Raw genomic sequence first — 14,956 nt, 5'->3', positions numbered from 1 at the left:
CTGGGCCTCACACTGCAGCGGTGGTGGGGGAAAGAGGGGGCGGGTGGTGTGTGTGTGCACACGCGCGTGTGTGAGCGGTGGACAGGCAGGAGGGGACACGGGCAGACTCCCAGACCACCTGCTTTGGGTTTTCTGGAAGTGCAGAGTCCCTGAGAGGACCTAGAGGGGGACACCTGCCTGTCTGCATCTCTCTTTAGCTCAGGTTCAGGGAAGCAAAGTCAGGCTGCAGGACAGCTGCCCTGGGCTCCACACAAGCCTGGGACAAGCCCGGGAAGGACCGAGGTGCCTCCTGCCACGGGAAGTCATGAGCCACGTCCCTCCCCCTCTTTCTCCCACTGCTCCAGCCCGTCTGCTCTTCGTTCCCTCTGGGCAGCTGGGAGGTCTGCATGTGCGCGCGAGCCTGCTGCCTCACGGAGCCCACAGCTGCCCAGAGCCCCGAGGAGGGAAGAAGAGGGGAGGAGAGGGGCGGGTCAAGGCGCGGGCCACCAGCGGCCAACACACAGCCTGGAGCTGGTACTGGCGGAGGGAAGGGATGCTCCCCCGGCAAATGGCAACACCCAACTACAAATCCTGCCCCTTGGCTGGGAAGCAGGGGAGTCCTGGTGAGGAAGTCCACGGAACAGAACACTGCCGGGAACGGCGTGCGGCTGGAGGAGCCCCTCCCCGACATGGCCGGATGCAGGGTCCTGCCCCCGCTGCCCCACTCTGAGACCCCCAGCCACTTGGGGTTACTCCTGCTGCCTGGGACGGGGCCAGCCTCTCCCTTTAACTTTTGGTGACCCCAACAAACGCAAAGCTTCAGGGTCCGATTTCAAACTAGAGGTCGAAATGGAGTCCAGCTGAAAAGAATCACAACTGACGCTCCCTGGGTGCTCAGCGGGTGCCCAGCACAGCTCCCGGCATTTTTCGTGGGTCATTTCGTTCTCACAACCCCGTGTGCCGTTACTGCCCTGCCGGACAGAGAAGGAAACTGAGGTGCGGAGCCGGGCAGTGACTTGCCCAAGTTTGGGCAGCTAGGCAGGCAGGACCTTGCCCTTGGGCTCCCCATCACCACTCTCCACGGCCTTTCAGGGACAAGGAGCTCCCCGCCGGGCTGGTTTCCTCACCAATGCCCTGACCCAGCGCGCTCTTCAGAAGGGCCCACAAACAAAGAGTCCTTATTCCCAAAGCTGAGGGCAGTAAACAGCTTTTCCCTTAATGGATGCACCTCACCACGTAGGAAGAATAGGGTGATTTTAGGGGTGTTGATTTACGAGAACGACAACAACAAAACGAGCACCCCTCAGCTACACAATCCCATCAAAAGGAGAGGCTGGCAGCCAGGGCACAGAGGAAGGGGCACTGGTGACCTACCTCGTCGGATTCATCTGATAACGTCTGGAGTAGGATAGGGAAGAGGCTGTCTGTGTGCCGGAACATCTGGAGAGCAGAGAAGCAGGGACCCACGTGAGCTCCCCCACTGCAGGGAACACCTCCCAAACCCCCCTCAAGACGCCGAGGGCTCCTCGGGCATCTGCCACTTCTCTCCTGGTCAGGGTTTCTCCAGAACTGCAACGACCAAAATCCTACCAAGCACGGGCAGGCCCTCAAAAACCACCCAGAAGCAGCCCCCTGGCTTGGAGGGCTGAGGGGCCCGGGGGCTCACCTTCCGGGGGGTCTTGATGTAGAGGTGGTAGAGCCACTTGAGGACAGCGATCCTGGTCATCATCCCGATGCCCATGTCGCTGAGGTGGCAGTTCAGCACCTGCACAATCCCGTCGAGGTGGAGGGTGACCGGGGCCCTCTCGGTGCTGTGGGTGAGACCAGGAAGGAGCCAGGTTGAAGCCCATCAGGCCCCCTCCCCTAGAGCTGCAGACGCACCCTGGCCCCACACACCGAGAAACGCACGCTTAGCCCGCTGTCCTGGGACAGTGGCAGAGGGCACACAGCGCGCAAAGCGCTCCGAGGGCCTCTCTCCCTCTGCTCCCCTCCTCCCTCTCCAAGGTAGGAGCTCCGACAACCACGTCTGGGGAGGAAAGCCATTCTGCTGGGCAGCCACCCGCTTCCCCTTTTTCTCTTTCCAGCGCTAGCAGGCTTGTACCAGAGAAAACCTCTCTGATATCAACGAGCTCTGCCCTAGCGGACCTCACGGTTGAAGGACTGTTTAGCGCCCTCAGGGCATGACGTCCAGACCCTTTGTTGATAAAACAAAACCACCAAGTCCAGAGGGTCCAGGGGATGGCCCCGGTAACACCCCTTAAATCCAACAGGTCCTCCACCAGGCACCCAAAGGACACTCCTCTCGTGAGGACGGCGATCGTGGCTCTTCACCTCGTCACACTGCAGGGCACACCCAGCACCACGTGTGGCCTGGTTGAGAGTTGCCTGTGAAGCTGTAACATTCTTGTTTGAGTCAGGGAAGAGGTGACACAGCCTCAGCCTACAGAATGGAGCTTGTTCAGAATGCCTTTGCTCCAGTGGGGCACAGGCTCCCCGCTTCCCTGGCCCAAAGCCTTGCTGGTCTCCAGGCAGAGAAAAGTCCCGCCAAGCAGCCCCGGGAAGGTTGGGTGCTGCTGGGACACTGACACTTAGCCCTCTGCCCAAAGCACGGTGTCCAGGCATTGGCCAGGGTTGTCAGGGATGGGGACGGCAAGGACAGGGGGCCTTACGATGTCAGGGAGGGGCTCCCTTCCCCTCCGACGCAGGACGCTATCGCTGGCCTGTACAAAACGGCCTTTCATGGTATTTCCAGGCTGCTCAATTATTCATCTGCATCAGGAACTCGATGCCCGTGCTTTCCCAATTCGCCTGCAGACTTCCTGAAGCTCATTTGAAGTGAATTCCTAAAGGGCATGATCTCAGCTCTGTTAAGTGCTAAACGGAACTGCTGTTTAATATAGTTTGAGGGTTCCCCACGGTGCCCGTTTCAGGGGTGCGAGCGGGCACTTCTGTCCTCTGGTGGTTAGAGGGGCTGCGCGTGTGAGTGACGCGGCCCAGCAGACCTGAGCCTCTGGGTGGGGCTGCCACTGAGATCTCCCCAAGAGCCGTATGTCTGGAAGTTCTGGGGTCTTCTGAGGATATTCAAGCACCTGGGTTCTCTGGTAGCCTAAGACAGATGGGGAAACTCCCCCACAGACAGACAAGTCCAGGGTGGCAAACGCAGCCTCCTGGACAATCTCTTAATCTCTCTCACACTCACTGTCCAACAGAAACATAATGCGAGTCACATATAGAATTTTATGTTTTTTGGTTTTATATTAAAAAGTAGAAAGAAAACAGGTGAAATTAATTTTAATGATATAGCGTAACTAACCCAATATACCCCAAATGTCACTTCAACACAGAATCAATATAAATATCAATATATAGATTAGTAATAAAACACATGATATTCTTTTTACGTCCAGAGTCTTTTAAACCCAGCGTGTCTTTTTTTTTTTTTTTTTTTTGGGGGGGTACGCGGGCCTCTCACTGTTGTGGCCTCTCCCGTTGCGGAGCACAGGCTCCAGACGCGCAGGCTCAGAGGCATGTGGGATCTTCCCGGATCGGGGCACGAACCCGTGTCCCCTGCAACGGCAGGCGGACTCATGTAGGATCTTCCCGGATCGGGACACGAACCCGTGTCCCCTGCAACGGCAGGCGGACTCTCAAACACTGCGCCACCAGGGAAGCCCCCCAGCATGTCTTTCATGCCCTCAGCACCCTCAGCTCAGACGGACCATGGCACACACACTGGGCAGTGCTTGTGGCAGGCTCTGCAGTGGTAGGCTGGCAGGACAGCCCAGGGCTTCCCAAGCATTTTCTCTTCTTCTCTGACAATTTCCTAGACACTCCTCTCCCTCCTCTGATGGCCAGGATTTACTGTCTAATCTCCAAGTTCCTCTTTTCCCCATTGCACTGGCCTCCTACTGGGCTCCTCCTGGGGTGCTCTGTAAGCTCTTCTTGGGCGGGCAGGAACCCATGGCTGGAGACACTTCAGATGCCCACCTGCAGCCCAAGGCCTTAACAAAGGGAGCTCGGAAAGCAGTGGGGAATGAACGGAAGCCCAAAATGGAAATGATAACAGTATTTCCCCCACAAAACTGTTGAACTTTCTCTAGATACAACAGCTAAGGGGTCTAAGCACAGTTCCTGGCACTGTAACGACCTCACACAAGTCAGCTGTTACAAATGGGCTAACCTGTGCCTTGAGGCCCCAGGCTGGACGTACGGCCCTGCGCAGTGGGGAATGAACGGAAGCCCCAAATGCTCTTTCCCTGCCTGCTCTTTCCTGACCCCGTGAACCCAAGGTCTGCAGTGAGTCCCTTTCCACAGCAGGAGCTGCCACATGGGGCCCAGGGTGCCATGAGTGCCCCATGTCTGGCAGGTCGCTGCCACATTCTTAGCTGAAACAGCCCTCAGGAGGGAGGCCTGGGGGACTCAGGGCTGCACCGATCTAGCACAGCTGTGTCCTGCTGGTGGGGAGGAAGGCAGTGCCAAACCCAGCTCCCCCATCCACCCTGCAGTTCAGGCCCAGTGGGGTGTATGAACCTTGTTGGGGTAGGGGAGACATGATGACACACAGCTCTGATAACAGTGATGACGGCAATGGTACTCAAAACGATGATAACTCGTGTTCTGGATAAATACTCTGTGCCAGGCATCATGCTGAGATCTGTACCTGCACAGCCGCATTTACTTCCCTCAAGGGCCCTATGCCAGCAGCAATGTTGTTCCCATTCTGGAGACGAGGGAATCAGAGCACAGAGACATTAAGTAACCTCTCCACATTACACAGCTGGGAAGTGGCGGAGGGGGCAATTTGAATGCGAGCATCCGAGTCCAGAGGGGCCTCACCCACCACACGGCACTGGCTCCTAATGGGCCGCACTCAAGAGAGTCCACGGCAGCATCATTTCCACGCGAGAGAGGACACTGGGGAAGCCTGGTGCTGATCTTTGCTGGGGGGGCACTACAAATCCAAGTGGCCCAAATAGGATCCCAAGATGCCAAGGATAGACAGTCGCTCGGCCGGCCGGGCTCCTTAACTCACAGCGGTCCTGAGATGCTGCCCTCAGTAGAGAGCTAAGCATCTCTACTGAGGGCAGAAATCGATGCCCGTTATGGCATCTCCCTCAGGTGGCGCTCTGTTGGGGCCAAGTAACAAAGGAAGGATTTCATGGAGCCAGTGTGTAAACTGGCAGCACTGGGTGTGCTACCAGTCTCCGACTTTCCCCACAGCAGCCCTCCCCAGACACGGGTACCTTTGGACTGATGGTGAGGCAGGGGTCAGCTTCAAACAACCAAGAACTTCATGGCTGAAAGAGGCCCCATGGTTCACGTAAACCACGCACAGATGCACAGATGGTCAAAGACCTTTGATGCACAGATGAGACAGTATGGGACCTGTCTGAGGGCATGAGGCATGGAGAGCTCACTCCCTCAGCTGGAGACGCTCTCCCTGGCTCCCACTTCTCTTGGCTGGCTGGAGGTGAAGGCCATGGGAAGCAGGCACAGCCCAGGGCACAGGGAAAGGGAGGATAGATGATCCTGCCCTTCTCTGAGGGGACAGCTCTCAGCTGCTACGCCGGGTGGGTCGGCGGCTGTGTGCGGGGCTCCGCGTATGCTCGGTGGGAAGCCGGAACTCTGGAACCTGGGCCCCTCCTAGAGCGGGCACGCTGCATGCACCCTGTGCTCAGCTCCTGAGCTGCTGGGCTGGAGCCGGAGGTGCGCTCCCTCCGCCCTGGTTTACCTTGCCCAGAAAGAACAGAACGGAGCTCACTCACAGTTTAAAACACATTTCTGCACCGGTTCCAAAATGTCTAGACTAGTCACTCTTGAGGACTTTTGAGTTATTTCAAGGTATCTCCAAAACTCCATTTTCACGGAGCACTTTCTCATAAAGCATCTCATAATGAAGGTCTTACAAGTATATGTACTATGACTTCTAAATGAATGGCGCTACTGTGGCTATTAAAATATCGATTTATTGAATATGGCTTCTGATACTTCTAATACATCGTGATAATATCTAGCGCTTCTCTCTGGGAAGCAGCACTTTATTTCTGTAACGTCTAACCCTTGATGGCACTCATATGTTACCGCTCTAATCAAATTAGAACAAAGGTAAATCTAAAAGGGAACTGTTGCTGAATTCAAAGTTGTTTTTTATAAAAGATCTTTACTAATTCTTTCAATCAGCAGGTGCTATAAGTTGGGAAGCACTGATTTCTAGATCTTTCTGCTTGCCTTATGCAGCCAGCTATACCAGAAGACCTGTAATAAATGTCCCCGATGACACTGGTCCTCAGCGAGGCCCAGGGCTTCAGAGTAGAAGCTTGTGCCCATGGCAACGCCTGTCTGGGGCTCCTGTATCAGGTCACAGGCCAACATGCAAAGCTCCTGCCACTCTCCAACTGTGACTAATGAAGCTCAAATGCGTGGGCCTGGGGCTCAGACAGACCTACTAGCCTGAATTCCAAGCTGGTCACTAGCTAGCTGAACAACTTTGGGCAAGAAGTTAACCTCTCTGGGCCCGTATCCTCACTTGTAAAATGGGGATAATGACAAGGTTCTTGTAACAACAACTGTAGCTGAAGTGTGTAAAGTGCTTTCTGTGGCCTAGGCACCATTCTGTGCTCTTTACATGCTTTAACTCATTTAAGCTCCATACCACTATGGGGTGAGTAGATCATCACACCCAGATTACAGATGAGGAAACGGAGGCAGGGAGAGGTTAAGCTGCTTGCCCAGGGCCACACCGCCAGGCATGGTGAAGTCAGGATGTGCGCTCAGGCAGCGGATTCCACGGCTCAGAGGATTCACGGTGATGAAGAGCATGCCTGGGGCACACAGCAGCATTAGACAGGGAGAGGGGGAGAGAAGGAAGGGGAGGGACAGAGAGAAAGAGGTGTATACTATTCTTCCCTCAGCTGCAGGCATGCTGCCTCCATCCCTCTTCCTGCCTTCCCAGGGAGTCTGGTTTCCAGCTCCGTGTGCATTTCTCATGCTCCTGGAGGCTGGAGGAACCCAGCCTCCGGTACCTGGAGCCCTTCCTCACTACAGTGACCTCGTAGCCCCTGCTCATTCAGACGGCTCTCCCCTGTGGCTACTGTTCACCCGGGGCCGCGTGGGGCTTTCCCAGCATCTTGGGACAGAGGGGACATGAGAAGGGAGAAGAGGCTTATGCTCTTGGGTTGTCAGTTACTCTCCCTGTGTTTAGGTCCAAGTGAGGATTTAAAGATTAAAAAAAAAAGTCTGGGGTGCAAGGATTGGCTTCGAGGAGATCCCTGAACCCCTGAAAGTGTATTTAGAGTTTTGTGCATAAGGGAGAGGGCCCAGAGCTTCCATCGGATTGAGTGTCACCTTGCTGACAGTGTTCTGCCAGGGGTGGATGCTTCTCTGCCATGGGAGGGGACCCCAATTGGGCCGCTGCCCTAGGCTGGCCTGAACTTAGTAAAAGTGGCACCCGCGGGCAGTGCCCTGGGCGAGCGGCGCATCAGGAAAACCACAGGGTGGGTTATGTTTCTTGGTGTCCCTGGAAGATGCCATCTTGCCCAAGCTCAGTCCCCCTCTGGCAGCACCAACTGGCGGAAGTAGGCACCCCACCCTCCTGCCCTCAGCTGCCGTCTCCAGTGGGTGGGGGGCCGGGCTCAGGTTCCACGACTCTGGAAGCCGCCCTCCTCTCTGGCATAGCTAGTGACTCAGATCGGCAGCTGCCGCGAGGAAACCTCCGTTCAAGGGAAACAAAACACTAGATAATTTGTTCTCATTTGGTTTTTTAATTTCAAAGATAGGACTGGTGTTTGCTGCTGAATGGCGGGTCTAAATCAAGGCACTGGTTCCAGCCAGGTGGCTCCCGGCTGCAGCACGGGAACCAAGGCCTCCTTCAGGCAAACGGACCACCGCCTCCCAAGTGAGGCAGCGGAGCCGTGCCCGCCTCCACAGGGTGGTCGGTTAGGTCCGGTCTCTGCTCCTCCTGGACCTCCCCAACCCCCAAGGAGCATGATCATCCCCTCCCTGTGGCCTAGATTAGTGACAAGTCTGCCACAGGCCCGTCTGTTGCCAGTTTTGGCTCCCTCACAGATCCTCCCCGGCGCTGCCAGAGGGGCTTCTAAACCACAGGTCTGCCCCCCTCACTCCCAGGGCCTTCAGAACTAAAGCGATTCCTCTACAGGACAGGCCAGTCCCCCTGCATCTCCATCCAGACCTCTCCCCCGAGTTCTGGAATCCAATATCCAAACCTGCTTCCTTAACCGCTCCTGGGGGACGCTTAGAGCCGCCTTGAACCCAGCTCTCGATGGGCCCGCTCACACACCCGTTCCTCCTTCCGCCCCTGCTTGGGAAATGATACCAGGATGCCCTGATCTGGCTCAAGCCCCAAATCTAGAAGTTCTTCTTTCCCTCATTTTCCTCCTCTCACGCCATCCCCTCCCTCGGCAAATCCTGTCAATTCTACCTTCAAAACAGATCTCAAATCTATCAACTTCCTCCATATTCCGCCACCTCTTCAGTCTGAGCCTCTATCCCGTCTGACTGGGATGTGGCAGTGGCCCCCTGACCGGTCTGCACCCACCCAGGTCCCTCCTAAATCCATTCTCCACACAACAGCCCCGACCTCCTGTCCCTCCTCAGCCCTAAAGTGGAGATAACGCTACTACTGACCCCGCGGGATTTAAACATCAGCCAAACCTAATGACGCAAGACAGAGTGTTGGGCACAGCTGGGCCCCGGAAGCCCTCCCCAAGGGTTCATGGTTGTCAGCCAGTGTTCCAGCGAGCCTCAGCTGGGGCGCCAACGCTTGCCCCCAACACCGTCTGAGCCCCCAGCAAAACCGTCACTACCCTTTCCAGTAACTTCCTGCTTACTCCTCTGCCTCCCCACTGGAGAACCTCAAGATCGGGGACCACATTCGGGGGCCGTATCTTTATCTCGGAACCTGCAGGGCTGAACACAGGCTCTGGACGTGTCTGATGACTCGCTAAAACCAAATAAACGAACAATGTTTATTGGCCTGCCTGAACAATGTGGGAGAGGTCTTAGGAACAGTCCACATTTACAATCAGTACTCACTTTGAAAACACCCACAAGGTCCTTAGAGATAAGAATAAAAAAATGATATAAAAGGAGAAAAGATCCTAAGGGTCTGAGGAGAAGAGAGTCTCTTGGGGTTGAGTGCATATTTTCTCTTCATGAGTGACCTATTCCCCCAGGATCTACATTCAATGTTGAATTCAGAGGGAAGAAACCCCTTATAGGAGAACCTCCATCTACTCCAGCCCCACAGCCAATCCTTCCCAAGGAAAAAGTGACATGGGGCAAGTCCAGGGGACGCAGACAGCGACAGAATGGTGATAATTCCCTCCCAGGGGAATGTCATCATCCTGCAGAGCATGGCGGGGTGCTGGCAAGGAAGAGGATTACGTCGCTGCACCATTACAGCCTGCACTGCCCCCATGTGGAAGGCTGCACCATTACAGCCGACCCGGGCGCCTGGAAAAGGACAGCTCTTGCATCCCAGCCTATGCACCCTCCCTGCCTGTGCTCTGGACTCTCCTTGAACGGCATTCCCCGGGTCAGTCTCATCAGCCTCGTGTTATGCTGGACAAGCAAAAGGGGCTGGGCAAAGGCATTCCTGTAGTCATCATGCATTAGCTACACTCTTACAACTTGTATTTACTCACCTCAAACAGCTTCTAATCCCTCCCAAGAGGCCATGTGTCCATCAGAACCGGGTTGGGTGGGCTTTCTTAATATCCTTCGGACTCCCTCATCAGGCACTTTCTGTGTCCCACAAGTAGCGGCCCCAAGCAAAGTTTGCCTCAGGGCTTTGCTGCAGTCTCCTGCACCCAGGGACTATGGAGGCTGCTCACTTTCCACAAACAGCTCTGGCCAGAACAAACCACTTACCTGGCTGGAGTGAAGATACTGATGCCGGTACTGAAGCTGGAGTCACAAGAACCATCGGGCCCTCCTGGGGAGAGAAAGAGGAACAAGGCATCATGATAAAGGCTGTTGGAGTCTTCAGAATGAACAAGACCCCTGTCACAAGGGCACACAGACCCTCTAGTCTCCCACACCTTGATTCTGGCTCTTGAAAAGGGGTGTAACTCTGGAGGCCTGAAGACCCAATGCCTACTCATTCCCCAAAGCTTTTGGACAGTACCCACGCTTGTAGGTTTTTAGGCACAGTGATCTCACAAGGAGGGGGTCTCCAGGGCTGAACATATCTGGGAAATCTCAGAAGGCGTTGCTGGTTCAAGGGCCATGGATGTTAAAAGTGACTTCTGGAACACTCAACATCATAAGCCATCAGGGAAATGTAAATCAAAAGCCCAATGAGATACCATTGCACACCCACCAGGTGGCTAAAATAAAAAAGACAGATATTAGTAGCAAGGGATAGTGAGGATGTGGAGAAGCTGGAACCCTTATACATTGCTGGTGGGAATGTGAAATGGTGCAGCTGCTTTGGAAAACAGTCTGGCAGCTCCTCAAAAGGCTCCAAACAGTTACCATATGACCCAGCCAGTCCACTCCTAGAGAAATGAAAACTTATGTCCACATCAAAAACTTGTACACCATGTTCACAGCAGCACTATTCACAACAGCCAGAAAGTGGAAACAATCCAAATGTCTATCAAATGAATGGATAAACAAAATGTGTTGGAGCCATATAATGGACTATTATTTGGCAATAAAAAGGAAGTACTGATCATGCTACATGGATGAACCTTGAAAACATTATGCTAAATGAAAGCAGTCGCAAAGGATCACATATTTTGATCCCATTTATATGAAATGTCTAGGATAGGCAGATCTATATAGACAGAAAGTAGATTAGAGGTTGCTGAGGACTAGAGGAGACAAGGGTGTGATGGCCATTTTCTTAAATTTAAAAAAAACAAACCCTTTTAAGATAATTTTATTTTTATTTATTTTTATTTTTATTTTTTTTTGCGGTACGTGGGCCTCTCACTGTTGTGGCCTCTCCCGTTGTGGAGCACAGGCTCCGGACGCGCAGGCTCAGCGGCCATGGCTCACGGGCCTAGCCGCACCGCAGCATGTGGGATCTTCCCGGACCGGGGCACGAACCCGTGTCTCCTGCATCGGCAGGCGGATTCTCAACCACTGCGCCACCAGGGAAGCCCTAAGATAATTTTAGATTTACAGGAAAGTTGCAAAAATAGTACAGAATTCTCGATATTCTTCATCTAGCTGTCCCTAATATTAGTATTATACACACCCATAGCTCAATTATCAAACCAGGAAAGTAGCATTGATACAGTATTACTAACTAAACTACAGACCTAATCCAATTTCACCACTCGTTCTTTGTTCCAGGATCGAATCCGGAACCCCGCATTGCATTTAGTTCTCCTGTCTTCTTGGTCCCCTCCAATCTGTGACAGTTCCTCAGTCTTTCCGTATCTTTCATGAACATGCTTTTGAAACCCTTGGTCACTTACTCTGTAGAACATCTCTCCATTTGGGCCTGTCTCATGATTTCTCATGACTAGGCTAAGGCTATGCATTTTTGGAAAAATGCTTCTGAAGTGATGTGCCTTCTCAGTACATCAAATCAGGGGTACATGATATCTATCTCTCTCTTTACTGGTGACGTTAACCTTATCACCCAATTTATGGTAGTGCCTACCAGGTTTCTCCCCTGTAAAGTTACTATTTTTCTTTTTGTACTGAATAAATATCTTAGGGAAGATACTTAAGACTAGACAAATATCCAGTTTTTTCCCCTCAAACATTCCCCCACTGTTTTTATCATCCATCAGTGGATGTTGCCTACAATTAGTACTATGGAGTTTGACTAATGGTGATTTTCTATATTCCTCTTTCCTTCTACATTACCTGGAATTCTTCTATATAGAAGAGCTGTTCCTTCTCCATCATTTACCTATCTATTCATCCATCCATCCATTCATTCATTTATATCATCATTGACCCATACATATTTATTTTATTCTGTGGATTACACATTAAAACTATAATTATTTATATTGTTTTTCAAATGGTACCAGTCCTGGCCTCCTAAAAGTTTTAAATTATACAAGTAACAGATAGTCTTACGCTAAAAATTCCTAACACAACAAGGCAAAGCCCCCTTCTCTCTCATTTATTTATTTATTTATTTATTTGGTTGCATTGGGTCTTTGTTGCTGCACGTGGGCTTTCTCTAGTTTTAACGAGCGGGGGCTACTCTTCGTCGTGGTGCGCGGGCTTCTCATTGCAGTGGCTTCTCTTGTTGCAGAGCACAGGTTCTAGGCACGTAGGCTTCAGTAGTTGTGGCACGTGGGCTGAGTAGTTGTGGCTCACAGGCCCTAGAGCACAGGCTCAGTAGTTGTGGCACACGGGCTTAGTTGCTTCGTGGCATGTGGCATCTTCCCGGACGAGGGCTCGAACCCATGTCCCCTGCATTGGCAGGCGGATTCTTCACCACTGTGCCACCAGGGAAGTCCCCGCCTTCTCCCTTTAACCTTCAATCTTACTTTATGGGCAGGTAACTCACTAATTTACTGGTTAGGCAAGGGTCCCTCTCATCTTTTCCCAGTCTTACTTTTTGTTTTGTAAACATAAATGGGATCAGAGTCTATCTTCTGCAACTTGTTTTTTTCACTTCCTACTGTGTCTTCAAGATGCGCCACTCCAGTTGTAGACTATGGATGTCCGAAGTCCCCCAGTAAAGGGGGCCTTGAGTTCCATGCTGAACAGAAAAGCTCCGAGCTGTCGCCTGTCCCATCTGGTCCCAGAGGCCCTCTGCGGGACAGGGCACAGCTCAGAGGTGGCAGGAGGAGCTGTGGGCGCCAGCTGGGCCTGCTGAGCCACCCGCCGTCCACCTGAACAGGCCTGGGGAAAGGGGAGGAGGACACTCGGGGTAGCCTGGGTGGGCCAGCTGGGAGCAGCAGCTGGGGCTCCCTGCCACTGGTGGCCTCCCTCTCTCCTGCCTTTTGGAAACACACGCATTTAGAGATGAAATGATAGGATGTCAGAAACGGGCTTCAAATTAACTTCGATTGTTTCCTAATTTTCACGCTTAGATCTCACCTGTGCTTCCTTCCGCACGAGTGTGGGCACTTCTCCAGGATCCATTAGAGGGGGCTGCTGCGGGGGAGGGTCAGACACCTGCTGCTTTAATAGCTGTCGCCAAGCTGCCCTTTAGGAATGTTCTCCTGAGCAGTCATCCCCACCACCCACCCAAAGCCTCACACTGGGATATTAGTAATCTTTAAAGTGTTTGCCAAGTTGCTGAGTAAAAATGAGACACTGTTTTACTCTGCAATTCTGGGATACCCAGGCAAGCTGAGCATCTTTGGTTGCCCTTTTGTATCAGTTCCCAGACTCAGGAGCCCCTGGGCCTGGGTCTGAGCCTGACTTTCCTACTTATTCACTGTGTGACCTTTGGCAGGTCACTTGCCTTTGCCCCCGTTTCCTCACCTGTATAATGTGCTAACGCCACTGCCTGCACCAGAGGCTTGTTAAGACAGTAAAGGAGCTTAACATTTGTTCAGATGAAAAACCTGACCCACATTTATATTTATTTCCTAAGGGTAAATTCTTAAATGTTATGATACACACTGCCAAATGTATCTACCAGACAACGTATTTAATGTATTTACTCTCCACCTTCTGCCAGTTGGAACGTCTGTTTTTTCCAAAATCTCTCCAGGGAATGTGTATTTCTCTTATAACCAGGGTTAAAAATGAGGGTGGGGTTAGGGGAGAGTGGAAGAGAAGGAGAAAGAAAAGATCCAGTTCAAATAACCTCCACGAAGCCCGGCCTGCTGCCCCCAGTCCTCTGTGACCACATCCACTGTCACACGATCACTCATCTGAGGATCTGTCCCTGAACTCCTTGCAGGCAGGTCCTGGGTCTGATTCACTTACATCTGCAGTGTCCAAAGAGGGTGCTGATACACGCAGTCCCATCAAAGCTTTGCAAATGGGTGGATTCCATTTCATGCTCACCCACGGAGATCACCAGTCTTCCACTGGAAACCGTATTTATAGATCTGCTCCTCACTCACCACATGAACTTCCATCCCTGACCCTCTCCGATCCCTCACTTAGGACCCATCAGGGGCCCATTACCACCTGGGCAAAGCTGAGGATAAAAAACAAGGGAGCAAAAGCCCTGCCCCTGACAACCTTGCTAAGTAGTGAGTCTCATGATAAACAGACAATAAAACAACTTGACACTAAAGCACCTGTTATTGGGAGTGTGTGGCCTATGCCGTGTGCTAAGAGCTTTACATGCAAAAATCTCCAAAACTCACAACCACACATAGGTTCAGTGTTACCACTGTTGCCCTATTCAATGAATAAGGAATCCGAGGCATAGAAAGGCCAAGTGGCTTGTCCAAGGGCAAGAGATATGAAGTCAGCAGGGCCAGGATGCACAGGCGGGCAGTGCTGACTGTGGACTCCAGTTTGTGACACCTGAGACAATCAGGGAACGTCATGGAGGGGAACTGGGAGGATGCATCAAGCGCCTAGGAACTCAGGATCGGAGAAAGGACACTGCACTGTGGACCCCCCACGTGGCAGGGCAAACGGGGAGCCAGAGCAAGTGGAGGGGGCTGGGAGCAGTGTGACACGAACAAGGGCCTGCCCTGCCTGAAGCCTCGCGGTGAGGGGAGAGGGAGAAGCACGTGCACGTGCAAGCGTGTGTGTGCGTGTGCTCACATGCAGAGGGCCTGGCTGACGGGCCTCACTGTGGGGCTTGCCCGGAGGTGTGCAGTGGAGAACGCGCTGTGCTGTGGGACACACAACGCAGGCTGAGTCGGGGACAGGGACACTAGAGGAGGGAAACCAGACAGGAGGTTCCTGCCTTTGCCAGTCTGGAAGAGTGGAGCAGAGTCAGAGTGAGAGTAAGCAGGAGGGCTGGATGAACCCGTGGACTGAGTAACGAAATCCTGACCCTTGGACTGCTGCTACCTTCGTAAAGCGGTGGTTAGTTACAAGCTGAGCGCGTCTGGAGTGGATG

At 52.8% G+C, this 14,956-nt stretch overlaps 1 protein-coding gene across 2 annotated transcripts in view; it reads right to left on the bottom strand.

The window, feature by feature from the left end:
- Positions 1–14,956, bottom strand: part of VAC14 (VAC14 component of PIKFYVE complex) — a 97,362-nt gene that overhangs the window by 65,139 nt on the left and 17,267 nt on the right. For both annotated transcript variants that reach the window (XM_024124947.2, XM_024124948.3), the window contains 3 exons: positions 9,868–9,931; positions 1,646–1,790; positions 1,354–1,419 (listed from right to left, as the gene is read on the bottom strand). In XM_024124947.2, the coding sequence (XP_023980715.1) occupies positions 1,354–1,419; positions 1,646–1,790; positions 9,868–9,931 (275 nt within the window). The remainder of the gene's footprint in view (positions 1–1,353; positions 1,420–1,645; positions 1,791–9,867; positions 9,932–14,956) is intronic.

Source organism: Physeter macrocephalus, chromosome 17 (genome assembly GCF_002837175.3).
Source record: "Physeter macrocephalus isolate SW-GA chromosome 17, ASM283717v5, whole genome shotgun sequence".
NCBI classification, from domain to species: Eukaryota; Metazoa; Chordata; class Mammalia; order Artiodactyla; family Physeteridae; genus Physeter; species Physeter macrocephalus.
Note: the sequence above shows the minus strand (reverse complement) of the source record. Positions and strands in the feature narration are given on the sequence as shown.